Source organism: Melanerpes formicivorus, unplaced genomic scaffold, assembly GCF_026170545.1.
Source record: "Melanerpes formicivorus ecotype bairdi unplaced genomic scaffold, bMelFor1.0.p_v2 SCAF_2, whole genome shotgun sequence".
Taxonomy (NCBI): domain Eukaryota; kingdom Metazoa; phylum Chordata; class Aves; order Piciformes; family Picidae; genus Melanerpes; species Melanerpes formicivorus.
In genome coordinates, this window is record NW_027142354.1 from 41,635,545 (window position 1) to 41,650,196 (window position 14,652).

The 14,652-nt window shown below is 48.6% G+C and overlaps 1 protein-coding gene across 3 annotated transcripts in view; it reads right to left on the reverse strand.

Moving 5' to 3' along the window:
• The window catches only part of RAD50 (RAD50 double strand break repair protein), a 35,265-nt gene that overhangs the window by 7,693 nt on the left and 12,920 nt on the right, over positions 1-14,652 (reverse strand). For all 3 annotated transcript variants that reach the window (XR_010989687.1, XM_068157989.1, XM_068157981.1), the window contains exons 14-22: positions 14,119-14,356; positions 8,926-9,115; positions 7,206-7,332; positions 6,819-7,012; positions 5,493-5,603; positions 4,470-4,562; positions 4,272-4,385; positions 4,030-4,157; positions 1,369-1,593 (exon numbers count right to left, since the gene is read on the reverse strand). Coding sequence is in view for 2 of the 3 variants with exons in the window: in XM_068157989.1 (XP_068014090.1) it covers positions 1,369-1,593; positions 4,030-4,157; positions 4,272-4,385; positions 4,470-4,562; positions 5,493-5,603; positions 6,819-7,012; positions 7,206-7,332; positions 8,926-9,115; positions 14,119-14,356 (1,420 nt within the window). In the remaining variant the exon portion in view is untranslated. The remainder of the gene's footprint in view (positions 1-1,368; positions 1,594-4,029; positions 4,158-4,271; positions 4,386-4,469; positions 4,563-5,492; positions 5,604-6,818; positions 7,013-7,205; positions 7,333-8,925; positions 9,116-14,118; positions 14,357-14,652) is intronic.

Here is a 14,652-nt window from a genome sequence, read left to right on the forward strand (position 1 = left end):
AAGGTGCCTTCAGGTGACTCTACCTCTGTCCAGGTAAAGCTTCCTAAAGATGCCTTCAGGTGACTCTACCTCTGTCCAGGTAAAGCTTCCTAAAGATGCCTTCAGGTGACTCTACCTCTGTCCAGGTAAAGCTTCCTAAAGATCCTTCAGGTGACTCTACCTCTGTCCAGGTAAAGCTTCCTAAAGACCCTTCAGGTGACTCTACCTCTGTCCAGGTAAAGCTTCCTAAAGATCCCTTCAGGTGACTCTACCTCTGTCCAGGTAAAGCTTCCTAAAGACCCTTCAGGTGACTCTACCTCTGTCCAGGTAAAGCTTCCTAAAGATACCTTCAGGTGACTCTACCTCTGTCCAGGTAAAGCTTCCTAAAGATACCTTCAGGTGACTCTACCTCTGTCCAGGTAAAGCTTCCTAAAGACCCTTCAGGTGACTCTACCTCTGTCCAGGTAAAGCTTCCTAAAGATGCCTTCAGGTGACTCTGCCTCTGTCCAGGTAAAGCTTCCTAAAGATACCTTCAGGTGACTCTACCTCTGTCCAGGTAAAGCTTCCTAAAGACCCTTCAGGTGACTCTACCTCTGTCCAGGTAAAGCTTCCTAAAGATCCCTTCAGGTGACTCTACCTCTGTCCAGGTAAAGCTTCCTAAAGACCCTTCAGGTGACTCTACCTCTGTCCAGGTAAAGCTTCCTAAAGATACCTTCAGGTGACTCTACCTCTGTCCAGGTAAAGCTTCCTAAAGATACCTTCAGGTGACTCTACCTCTGTCCAGGTAAAGCTTCCTAAAGATACCTTCAGGTGACTCTACCTCTGTCCAGGTAAAGCTTCCTAAAGACCCTTCAGGTGACTCTACCTCTGTCCAGGTAAAGCTTCCTAAAGATGCCTTCAGGTGACTCTGCCTCTGTCCAGGTAAAGCTTCCTAAAGACCCTTCAGGTGACTCTACCTCTGTCCAGGTAAAGCTTCCTAAAGACCCTTCAGGTGACTCTACCTCTGTCCAGGTAAAGCTTCCTAAAGATGCCTTCAGGTGACTCTACCTCTGTCCAGGTAAAGCTTCCTAAAGATGCCTTCAGGTGACCTGCCTCTGTGTAGATTTAGCTCCAAACACCCTGGGAGCATATTCTATTCATCACCTTACAGATCTCCTACTAAGCCTGTACCATTTGTAGTACATTTTCATGAATCAATGGACACCTTGTTATCTTAACATTTAAATGCCTGACTTTGAGAAATCATCAAGTCTCAAAGAATTTAGGTCAATCTATTTCTTACTCCTAAATCAGCCCAGACTTAGGAAAGGGAAAGCTGCTTTTGCCTCAAGGCTGTCAAAAGTAACGAAGCCTGAACCACTGAAATGACCCTCCCCTGAACATACTTACTTATCCAGAGCCTTGTAATAAAGGTCCAGGTCTTTGTTGGCCAGCTCTGTGGTTCTCATAACAATCATAATCTCCCTGTATGTCTCCTCTGCATCTCTGAACTGTGGCTCTCGAAGCTCCTTTTTGAAGCGAATGATCTCCTCCTCAAACCCGTGCTGGCGGCCCAGTGCCAGGTGATGGCTCCTCTTCAGAGACTCTATTCTCTCCTCTAAACGGTTTTGTTCACTGTCAAACCATAGAACCAGAGAATTGTTTGGGTTGGAAAGGGCCTCTAAGATCACTGAGTCCGACCCTCATCCCAGCACCACCATGCCTACTAACCCATGGCCCCAAGTGCCATGTCCCCACATTTCTTGAACACCTCCAGGGATGGCAACTCCACCCTGGGCTGCCTGTGCCAAAGCCTGACTTCTCCTGCAGGAAGGAAATTGCTCCTGATCACCGAACATTAGGGCTTGGAAGGGACCTTGAGGGGTTTGGAACACAAGCCCTATGAAGAGAGGCTGAGGGAGCTGGGGTTGGTTAGCCTGGAGGAGACTCAGGGGTGACCTTAGTGCTCTCTACAACTACCTGAAGGGAGGTTGTAGCCAGGCAGAGGTTGGTCTCTTCTCCCAGGCAAGCAGCACCAGAACAAGAGGACACAGTCTCAAGCTGCACCAGGGGAGGTTTAGGCTGGATGTTAGGAAGAAGTTCTACACAGAGAGAGTGATTGCCCATTGGAATGGGCTGCCCGGGGAGGTGGTGGAGTCGCCATCGCTGGAGGTGTTCAGGAGGAGACTTGATGGGGTGCTTGGTGCCATGGGTTAGTTGTTGGGTGGGTTGGATTGGTTGATGGGTTGGACGCGATGATCTTGAAGGTCTCTTCCGGTCCGGTCCATTCCATTCTATTCTATTCTACAGAGATTGAGTCCAGCCCCCCAACCAAAGCAGGTTCACCTAGGGTAGGCTGCACACAAACACATCCAGGAGAGTTTGGAAAGTCTCCAGAGGAGGAGACTACACAACCTCTCTGGGGCAGCCTGCTGCAGGGCTCCAGCAGCCTTACCATAAAGTACCACCTCCTTGTGTTGAGGTGGAACCTCCTGTGTTCTAGCTTCTACCATTGTTCCTTGTCCTATCACTGGGCACCACCAGAATGAGCCTGGCACCTTCATCTTGACACCCACCCCTCAGATATTTAGACATTGATAAGATCCCCTCCTGCCCTTCTCCAGGCTAAACAGCCCCAGGGCTCTAAGTCTTTGGTCATAGGAGACATGTTCCAGTCCCTTAATCATCCTCATAGCCTCCATTGAACTCTCTCCAGCAGGTGCCTGTCTCTCTTGAACTGGAGACCCCAAAACCAGACACAGCATTCTAGGTATGACCTCACCAGGGCAGAGTACAAGGGGAGGAGAACCTGCCTAGCCCTGCTGGCCACACTTTTCTTGAGGCACCCCAGGATGCTCTTGGCCCTCCTGGCCACAAAGGCACATGGAGAACTTGCTGCCCACCCAGACTCCAAGGTCTTTCTCCATGACCTTACTCTGTCCTGGTGCCTGCTGTCATTCCTCCCCAGATGCAGGACTCTGCACTTGTCCTTATTAAACATCACAAGGCTCCCCTCTGCCCAGCTCTCCAGCCAGCCCAGATCTTGCTGGATGGCAGCACAACCTGATGGGGTGTCAGTCACTCTTCCCAGTCTGCATCATCAGAGAACTTGCTCAGGGTCCACTGAATCCCTCACCCAGGTCATTGATGATGATATTGAACAAAACTGGACCCAGTTCTGATCCCTGGGGAACACCATTGGCTTCCACCTGGACTCTGCACCACTGGATCACAACCCTCTGAGCTGTGCTGTTGAGCAGTTACCAATCATCTCACTCACTCTGCTGGAGTTTACCCACGAGGAGGTTTTGGGAGACAGCATCAAAAGCCTTGCTGAAGCTGAGACCAATGATATCCTGCCCTGGCACAATTTCAGGCCATTTCCTCTCATTCTAAACCATAGCTGATATACAAGTCTGCAAGTCATTGGTATTTAGTGGCTCACAAGATTTTAATCAAGGTTCTAATTGGGAGTTTATGTTCACAGAGTAACAGCATAGGGGAGGGGGTGGAAGGGACCTCTAGAGATCATCTAGTCCAAAGTCCCTGCTAAAGCAGGTTGGACAGTGGCTCATTATATTGCAACTGTCAAGTCTGTAACAGTTAAAATTAACATACTAACATCCTAAGAAAGGGCAACTAAGCTGGGGAGGGTCTGGAGAACAAGCCTTATGAGGGAAGGCTGAGGGAATCAGGGTTGTTTAGTCTAGAGGGAGCATCTCATTGCTCTCTACAACTCCCTGAAAGGACACTGGACTGAGAGGTGGGGGTTGGTCTCTTCTTAGTACCAGATGACAGAACAAGAGAAAATAGCCTGAAATTGTGCCAAGGGAGGTTTAGGTTGGAGATAAGGAAAAATTTCTTTGCTGGAAGAGTGGTCAAGGATTGGCACAGGCTGCCCAGGGAGGTGGTGGAGTCCCCATCCCTGGAGGTGTTCAAGAAATGTGTGGCCATGGCACTTGGGGACAGGTTTAATGGCCATGGTGGTGTTGGATTCACAGTTAGACTGGATGGTCCTAGAGGGCTTTTCCAATCAAACCAATTCCCTGGCTCTGCTTTGAAGATGCTTACTTTTTCAGCTGTGGGACTTTCATCTCCCCCATCTCCTTCATCAGGTGCTTTATATTGTCTTCAACTCCTTTCAGCTCTTTGTTCCGTTCTCTCAAAGTAAGATTATCCTGCAGCCACCTCTCCTGTATCTATCTCCACACAAAGCAAGAGGTTGGATCATGTTTCAGTGAATTGGTTCTCAAAGTCTGAGGTCTGCACACCTCCCACAAGCTGCAAACACAGTAACAAAGCAAAGCCTCTACCTTTTTAGTGTCAATATCTTGGCGAATCGTTTCCATCTCTTTAGTTATCTTCTCCTTCTGTTTCTCACAGGCAGCTAACAGAGAATTTACTCCTTCCAGTTCAGACTCCTTTTGCTAAAGCAATGATACAGCAAAGCATTTATTGAAAGACAGAAGTGCTTTTCAGGCCCACTTTCCATCAACTAGTTTGCAGGTTACCTTTTTATAGTCATCTTTCCTTTGCTGGATGTAGTTTTCAATTTCTTTCACGTACTTGTTTATGTCTTTAACTTTCTCTTTGATGCTATTCATCTGCAGGGAAAATGAAATGAAATACAATGAGGTACAGGTCAAATGAAGAGAGAGTCTCATGCCCAAGAGCTGATGCATTGTCACAGATCAGGCACCTCATAACATCATTGTCAAGTCCTCACTGTCACTGCCTTTCACTTCCTAACGAAGCCTTCAGCATCTGGAGCGCAGATAATCCTCACCACCATGAAACTGGTGTCCAGAACAAATGGGAACACACTCTCTTGTGCTTACACAAGAGGGTCACCAGGTCTGGCTCTTGGCAAGGACAGGTTACAGCCTCCCATGATACTTCTCTCAGATTTTAATACCACTGGACACTTCTTTTTGCCAAACACCCTTAAAAGCCTTTTGACAAGACTATCAAAGGTTAATTACAATTCAGCTCAACTCCTAACTTGGCTATGGTCCTTTTCCCTTCCTAAAAGTAGCACCACAGATTCATGGAATGGTCTCCTGACTTGGCTATGGTCCTTTTCCCTTCCCAAAAGTAGCACCACATTCATGGAATGGCATGGGTTGGAAGAGACCTTAAAGATCACCTAGTCCCAACCCCCACTACCATGGGCAGGGACACCTCCCACCAGCCCAGACTGCTCAAGGCCTCATCCAGCCTGGCCTTGAACACCTCCAGGCAGGGGGTATCCACAGCCTCCCTGGGCAGCCTGTTCCAGTGTCTCCACACCCTCCCTGTGAAAAAATTTCTCCAGTCTCAACCTCCCCTCTTCCAGCTCAAAGCTATTGCCTCTCATTCTATCACTACAAGTCCTTGTAAAAAGGCCCTCCCTGGCTTTCTTGTAGGTCCTTTTCAGGTACTGGATTCTAAAAGCATTCACTGAAGTCACAAGCAGACTCATTCCCATGATTTCCATCAGTGCCTGGAGAAGAAGATGCAATCCTATCTCCCAGGGATGCCAAGAGCACACAAACCTTCTCTTGTGCTTCTTTATTACATGCAGTCCTCTTATTGACCAGATCCTCCTTCTCCTGCTGCAATTCATCCAGGGTTGCATTCAAAGGGAAGACCTGCTCTTTTGCTTCCTGAGAAAGAGTTGAGAGACAGTTCCTTTTATTTTCTCATTCTGTTCCAGGTCAGTGATTTCTCAAGTGGCACAAAAGAAATCATTACAGATGATGTGTTACTTACTTCCTTTTGTGGTTTTTATTGGTGTGTGAAAATATGTATTGAAAAAATCCTAGAAGTTTCCCCAAATCAGAAACTGGTTTGGGTTGGAAGAGACCTTAAAATACTTCCAATCCCCTGCCACGAGCAGAGACACCTCCCTACCAGACCAGGTTGCTCAAGGCACCAACCAACCTGGCTCTGAACACCTCCAGGCTTGGAGCCTCCTCATCTGGGCAATGTGTTCCAGTGCCTCAGCACCCCCATGAGGAAGAATTTCTTCCTAATGCCTGATCTAAACCCAGCTTCTTCCAGTTTGGAGCCATCACTCCTCATCCTTTGCTGATAAGGCAGTAGCAGAACAGGACAAACATTTAATACCACATCTCATTTGGCAGGATCACAGGCAACATGAAATGTAATAAGATTGTGGTTGGTTGCTCTTATTTTCCCCCTCAGGATAACAAAGCTAAGAGCTACAGAATCATAGAATAGTTTGGGTCAGAAGGGTCATGCAAAGGTCATCTAGTCCAACCCCCCTGTAGTCAGCAGGGGCATTCTCCACTAGATCAGGCTGCTCTGAGCCCTGTCAAGCCTTGTCTTGAGTATTTCCAGGGATGGGGCCTCCACTACCTCCCTGGGCAACCTGTTGCAGTGTTCCACTACCCTCATGCTGCAGAACTTGCTCCTAACACCCAATCTAAATGTTCTGTTCTCCAATTTTGAATCACTGACCCTCATCCTGTCACTGCAGGCCTTTGTGAAGTCTCTCTCCATCCTTATAGTCCCCTTCACGGACTGGAAGGCTGCTATTAGGTCTCCATGGAAGCTTCTCTTCTCCAAGCTGAACAACCCCAGCACCCTCAGTCTGTCTTTGTAGGAGAGGTGCTCCAACCCCCAATGATTTTTGTGACCCTCCTCTGGACCCAATCCATCAGGTCCATCTCCTTCCTGTGTTGAAGGCTCCATAGCTGGACACAGCACTGCAGGTGAGGTCTCAGCAGAGCAGAGGGGCAGAATCATCTCTCCCCATCTGCTGGCCAAGCTGCTTTTGATGCAGCCCAACCCCAGTGGCCTTCTGGGCTGCAAGTGCACACTGCTGGCTCGTGCTAGCAATGCAGAGTATTTCCTACCTTGATCTCTCTGCACAAGGACTGAACCTCAGTGGTTAATTCCACTGTTTGCTCCTCCAGCTGCCGCCGCCGCTGCATGCTGCTGGAGATCTGCAGTTTCTCTGCCTTGAGGTCATTCACTGCACTCTTCAGCTGCTGAATCTGGTTTTGCTGGTCTTGCTTGAGTTTTTGCTTCAACTCAATTTTACTAGTAACTGAGGATAGAAACAGAGTCACAATAAAAAGATTTATTGCCTCCCTGAGGAAAACTTAACCCTGCATGAAGCCAGGATGACCCCAACCCACTGCAGGAACAAAGTTGTTTCAGAAGGCAAAGTAAATGGAAGGTGGCATTTCTGCTGGCAGCAGGGCAACACAAAAATGAAAGACTGGGTTTAAAACACCTACCTGTATCCCACAAGTGTTTTTTCTCTTGTTTCTCTTGGCTTACTTGGAGAACAGTTCTACTCAAATCGACCCCCAGCAGCTTAGCCTCCTGCTGAGCAATTTTCCGTTCCAGATCCTTAATATCACTCTGAAAGTGGGAGGAAAAAGGAGTATAGTATTAGTGCTTAACAATGCATTGTTTTCACCTTTGGCACAAACTTGGGGCTTGAGACTTTCATGACTCAAGACCCTCAAATTCATCTCCTCTGCTGCAGCACTGTGCCCAGTTCTGAGCCCCTCAGTTCAAGAAGGGCATCAAGACACTTGAACGTGTCCAGAGAAGGGCAACGAGGCTGGGGAGAGGCCTCAAGCACAAGTCCTATGAGGAGAGGCTGAGGGAGCTGGGGTTGCTTAGCCTGGAGAAGAGGAGGCTCAGGGGAGACCTTATTGCTCTCTACAACTACCTGAAGGGAGGTTGTAGCCAAGAGGGGGTTAGTCTGTTCTCCCAGGCAACCAGTGCCAGAACAAGAGGACACAGTCTCAAGCTGTGCCAGGGGAATTTTAGGCTGGAGGTGAGGAGAAAGTTCTTCACTGAGAGAGTTGTTAGCCATTGGGATGTGCTGCCCAGGGAGGTGGAGGAGTCACTGTCCCTGGAGGTGTTCAAGAGGGGATTGGAAGTGGCACTTGGAGCCATGGTTTAGTCATGAGGTGTTGGGTGACAGGTTGGACTTGGTGATCTTTGAGGTCTTTTCCAACCTTGTTGATTCTATGATTCTATGACATCATTGGCAGTGAGGTTGTGTCACCCCACAGGCTGCTAGGAACTGGAATTCCTCATTGTGAGAGGAAATCAGTTAGTAAGGATGGAAAGGTTGTGACAATCCCTCAGAACAGTGCAAACAATCCCTGTGACAAGTGAGGTGCTGGAGCCTGAAGAGGTGCTGCCATCTCCCACCTGTGAGACGTCCTCAGCCCTTTACCTGCTCTCAGGTTATCTGCACAATTGTCCCTCTTGTGGTTCTCAGTCAAGCAGAGATTTTGTGTGGCTAATTAGGGCCTGAAGAGTGTTCAAAACAGCCTCCTGTGTCAGGAAAAGCATAGGGCATCCATTCCCCTTTGCCACAGAACAGGAAAGCTTTTGTGACAAGACTTCAGAAAGAGATGTCAAGGCCTGGCCCAGGTTGCCCAGGGCAGTGGTGGAGTCCTCATCCCTGGAGGGGTTTCAAAGCCATGCAAATATGGTGCTGAGGGGCATGGTTTAGTGGTGCCCTGGCAGTGCTGGGTTAATGGCTGGAGACTCCATGATCTGAAAGGTCTTTTCCAACCTAAGCAATTCTGTGACTCTATGAAAGTACAGAGTGCAGAGGCTGATGACTATGAGCACTGAAAACCACTTTGGTGTACTTGTGGTCATGCTCAAGCTCTGGATTATTTCTCTGCTCCTAGTTACTTCAACACAGAACTACATCAGAAGAGACTCTGTGGACCTCAAGAGAAGAAATCATTACATACAACATGAAGTTTAATTAGTACCAAGCTCACCTATGTTCTGGTGTCTTTTAAAGTGGTTTTCTTTTGCTTGAAAGGTCTTAACTCATTTAAATGCTAGCAAGTGACTATCAATGTCCTTGCTTACTGCAGGGGGCCTGGGCTAGAAGAGCTCCAGAGATCCCTTCCCAGCCCAGTGCACTCTATGGTTCTATCATCACTTTAGGTAAGAACATGAATTACCAAAGCATACCTGGTACCTTTCCATTAGTGTTACATCCTGTAAACATGCCTTGCCACTCTCCTCCTCAGTCATAGCTGTCTGCAAGGCTGTTTCCTGCTCTTCTATCTCAGCCTTCAGGGCTGTTAAATCCCTGTTTGCATTCTGGACCTTGTTCCTCAAGTTTGGTATGTCCCTGTCTTGGAGTTCAGCTACAGTTTGCCTGAAACAAAACACAAATCCATTCAGAGCTCCTTTGTCAAAACCAGCAGTTTCAGTTCAAGACACTCAAGACAGAAGAGAAAAGGAGGCTCAGGGGAGACCTTATTGCTCTCTACAACTACCTGAAGGGAGGTTGTAGACAGGTGAGTGATAGTCTCTTCTCCCAGGCAACCACTACCAGAACAAGAGGACACAGTCTCAAGCTGTGCCAGGGGAAGTTTAGGCTGGAGGTGAGGAGAAAGTTCTTCACAGAAAGAGTAACTGGCGATTGGAATGTGCTGCCCAGGGAGGTGATGAAGTCACCATCTCTGGAGGTGTTCAGGAAAAGATTGGATGTGGCACTTGGAGCCATGGTTTAGTTGTCAGGAGATGTAAGGTACTGGGTAATAGGTTGGGCTTGATGATCTCTGAGGTCTTTTCCAACCTGGTTGATTCTGTGATTCTTAGATCACAAAGCCTGTGGTATGATTTAACAGTGGAAGATTAAATTTAGCCCAAAGTTATCCCCTTAACATTGCCCATGTCTGATGTTACATACCCAGCTAAGGTAATGACACATCAGTTTAGACAGCTGAGATGAAACAAGCAAACAACATCTGGATTTTAACTTCATTAAAGCAAATGCTCAGGAGAGGGTTGAAATCCTCTGTGCAGGAGTGCCCTCTTGTGAGGGAAAAGCTCTCTCCTCCAACACATGTTCTCCCGATTGTCTCAGAACAAAGGTCTGCTCTGACACTGGAACCTCTTCACCTACTGGCAGGAAAACTCACACTCTAGGCTTAATTTAAATGCTGTTAAACTGGAGTCTCTTCACTTACTGGCAGGAAAACTCACACTCTTACTTTAAAGGCTGTTAGTCTGGAGTCTCTTCCTTTACTGGCTCTACTCTTATTTTAAATGCTGTACCTTTGGAGGTTCCTTCCAACCCAAACCATTCTATGATTCTATGGATGCTAAAGAACAGAATAGACCAGACCAGGTTGGAAGAGACCTTCAAGATCATCGCATCCAACCTATCATCCAACACCACCTAATTAACTAAACCAGGCAGCCAAGCACCCTATCAAGTCTCCTCCTGAACACTTCTAGGGATGGTGACTCCACCACCTCTCTGGGCAGCCCATTCCAATGGGCAATCACCCTCTCTGTGTAGAACTTCTTCCTAACATCCAACCTGAACCTCCCCTGGCACAGCCTGAGACTGTGTCCTCTTGTTCTAGTACTGGCTGCCTGGGAGAAGAGACCAACCTCTGCCTGTCTACAACCTCCCTTCAGGTAGTTGTAGAGAGCACTAAGGTCACCCCTGAGTCTCCTCCTCTCCAGGCTAAGCAACCCCAGCTTCCTCAGTCTCTCCTCACAGGGCTTGTGTTCCAAACCCCTCACCAACTTTGTTGCCCTTCTCTGGACTCGTTCCAGCAAGTCAACCTCCTTCCTAAACTGAGGGGCCCAGAACTGGACACAGGACTCGAGGTGTGGCCTAACCAGTGCAGTGTACAGGGGCAGAATGACCTCCCTGCTCCTGCTGGCCACACTGTTCCTGATGCAGGCCAGGATGCCATTGGCCCTCCTGGCTGCCTGGGCACACTGCAGGCTCATGTTCAGCCTACCATCAACCAGCACCCCCAGGTCCCTCTCTGCCTGGCTGCTCTCCAGCCACTCTGACCCCAGCCTGTAGCACTGCATGGGGTTGTTGTGGCCAATGTGCAGAACCTGGCACTTGGATGTTGTGGCCGGTTGACTTTGCCCCCTTAAGAAAGGGAATATGGTGGACGGAAGTTGGTAAACGGAAGGAATAATCTAAACTAATTTCATTGGGAGAGTGGGAGGAAGCACCTTCGGAACTGGGAGTGAACTGGACATTTCCAGGACTTTTCTATCAGTCTTGCTTCCGCTCCTCCACAGTGCAGCTCTGTCTCTGTGCTGGGCTTTCTGCCAAGGCCTCGGCCTTGAAGACAGATAAAGGCCGGTATTAACTCCCTTCCAATTAACACGAACTGCTTCTAACATTTTTTTTCCTCTCTTTTCTCTCTCCTTCTATCCCACTCTGGGGAAAGGGGGGGAAGAGAGGGGAAAGCGGAGGTGGGGGACCCCTCTCTGCCGAGGGGGGTTACTCTCATTTCTGTGTTACTCTGTTGTATATCTTTGTATATATTGTAGATATTGTAAATTTGTAAATATTCCCCTGCATACCCTACATTGCTTTGTAAATATAGCTCCACTGCTTTGCTAATTCAGCTTGTGAGTTTTTTTTTTCCTTTCCCTTCAAGTTTCTTTCCCTTTGCCTTACAGGGGGGAAGTGAAGAGGCTTCTTGACCTTACCCTTCCACCCACCACAGATGTGTTCAGTCTCCTGCCCTTGGACTCTGCCCATCTGCCCAGCCTGTCGAGGTCCCTCTGCAGAGCCTCTCTACCCTCCAGCAGATCAACTCCTGCCCCCAGCTTGGTGTCATCTGCAAACTGAATGATGATGGAGCAAAACACTGACAAAACATTTTGTTGTTTGATTGTGTTTTGGAGGAGAAAAGGAGACAAGAACCAAACAGCCTGCCCAGTATTTTCATAGCTTTAAGAATCATTCAGCCTGGAAAGGGGAGAACACTGCAGGCAGCTTTTCTGAACTATTATTATTACCTGTTTCTGCATTGCTTTGGAGGTTGAACCACACACACACACCCCCCAAAACATACAAAAGGCTTTTAAATAACTGATCAAACATATTGGATTGGACTGAAGCTATTTTAGTCTCAGGGACACAGATGCATTCCCAAAGGATGGAACTACATGACTGGAACAAGATGGCACTGGCAATCCACTCTAAAACCCAGAGACCTCTCTAGAGGTCACAAACTGCCAGCAACAGAAGCTGCTGTCAAAGGAGATACACACCAAGCTGTCACTAAAGGTTGTTTAACCAGGTTCAGTTCCCATTCTGTCTCCACAAACCTTCCTTGCTTCAATTTTAAGAAGCATACTTAAGGTGAGGTGGTATGAGACACATTTTGCTAACAACAAAACCGCTTTAAGTTACAAGGACAAAAACAAAGAGGGGAACTGTGCCTGGATAGAATCATAGCATCAAGGTTGGAAAGGACTTCAAAGATCATCAAGTCCAACCTGTCACCACAGACCTCATGCTGACTAGACCATGGCTCCAAGTGCCACATCCAATCCCCTCTTGAACACCTCACAACCAGCAGAAAAATAAATACACAACCACTTTTTTCCTTGTTTCACTCTTAGCAGAAACCCCAGAGGGCCAGAAAGAGCCAAAAAATAGAAGAGTTGGAAGTTGAAATGAGTGGAAATCAAATGCTAGCAAAAATATTTACTTATCAGTGAGAATTTTAATGACCTAACTAGCCCTGAAATGATGTCTGCAGGATTTTTAGTGACCAGAAGCCAAGCATTTGAAAGAGAACAGCTTGTAACAGTATCACAGTATCACCAAGGTTGGACCTCAAAGATCATCCAGTCCAACCTGTCACCACAGACCTCATGACTAGACCATGGCACCAAGTGCCACATCCAGTCCCCTCTTGAACACCTACAGAGATGGTGACTCCACCACCTCCCCAGGCAGCACATTCCAATGGCTAACAACTCTCTCAGTGAAGAACTTTCTCCTCACCTCCAGCCTAAACTTCCCCTGGTGCAGCTTGAGACTGTGTCCTCTTGTTCTGGTGCTGGTTGCTAGAGAGAAGAGACCAACCCCATCCTGCCTACAACACCTTCAGGTAGTTGTAGAGGGCAATGAGGTCTCCCCTGAGCCTCCTCCTCTTCTCCAGGCTAAGCAACCCCAGCTCCCTCAGCCTCTCCTCACAGGGCTTGTGTTCCAAACCCCTCACGAACTTCGTTGCCCTTCTCTGGAGACGTTCAAGTGTTTCGATGTCCTTCTTGAACTGAGGGGCCCAGAACTGGACACAAGACTCAAGGTGTGGCCTAACCAATGCAGAGTCCAGGGGCACAATGACTTCCCTGCTCCTGCTGGCCACACTATTCCTAATGTAGGCCAGGATGCCATTGGCTTTCTTGGCCACCTGGGCACACTGCTGGCTCATGTTTAGGCGGCTGTCAATCAGCACCCCCAGGTCCCTCTCTGCCTGGCTGCTCTCAGCCACTCTGACCCCAGCCTGTAGCTCTGCATGGGGTTGTTGTGGCCAAAGTGCAGCACCTGGCACTTGGACTTGTTGAATGCCATCCCATTGGACTCTGCCCATCTGTCCAGTCAGTCGAGGTCCCTCTGCAGAGCCTTTCCACCCTCTAACTGACTAACATCTGCTCCCAACTTGGTGTGATCTGCAAACTTGCTGATGACTGACTCAACCCCCTCATCCAGATCATCAATGAAGATGTTAAAGAGGAAAGGGCCCAGCACTGATCCCTGGGGGACACCACTGGTGACTGGCCTCCAGCTGGATGTGGCACTGTTCACTACCACTCTCTGGGCCCGGCCCTCCAGCCAGTTCCTAACCCAGCACAGAGTGTAATGGTCCAATCCACGGGCTGACAGCTTAGCCAGCAGTTTGCTGTGGGGGACGGTGTCAAAGGCCTTGCTGAAGTCCAGGTAGACCACATCCACAGCCTCCCCACATCCACCAGACGGGTCACCTGATCATAGAAGGAGATCAGGTTGGAGAGGCAGGACCTGCCCTCCATGCTGGCTGGGCCTGAGCCCTTGGCTGTCCTTCAGGTGTGCAGTTATTGCCGCCAGGATAATCTGGTCCATCACTTTCCCTGGCACTGAGGTCAGGCTGACTGGCCTGTAGTTTCCAGGTTCCTCCCTCCAACCTTTCTTATGGATGGGGACCACATTGGCCAGTTTCCAGTCACCTGGGACCTCACCGGTGAGCCAGGACTGGAGGAAAATGATGGAGAGCGGCTTGGCCAGCACATCTGCCAGCTCTCTCAGCACCCTAGGATGGATCCCATCCGGTCCCATGGACTTGTGAGTGTCCAAGTGGCTCAGCAGGTCAGGAAAACAACATGGTTTGCCAAGTACTTTACCTAAGGGGTTTGAGACTCATCATTTCATCACGTTTTTTCTCTTTCCTTTTAAGCTCAGACTCAGTTGACTTCAGTTTGTCTGGAGCCAGGCGCAGCTTAGACTGCAGATCGCTAATGACATCTTGCAGCTCGACCTCTGTCTGGAAAACTCTTTGACAAACAGGACAACAGGGCTGGTTCTCCTCAGTCAGTTGTGTAATGAACTGGGAAAAAACTGCAGTGGCTCCAGCAAGCACAGCTGGTTTAGAAAGAAACAAAAGATTTGGTGTTTAGGAAGCAGAGTATCATCAGATCTGGGATTTCGATCCAGCCTAAGGGAAGACAAAATTAGAACCCACAGAAATCACAAAGGATCACCAGAATCCCAGCATGGTACGGGTTAGAAAGAACCTCTGGAGATCACCCAGTCCAACCCCCTTGCTAAAGCAGGCCACCCACAGCAGCTTGCCCAGAATCACAATGGCCAGGTGGGTTTGGAATCTCTCCAGAGAAGGAGACTCCACATCATCTTTGGGCAGCCTGCTCCAGGCCTCC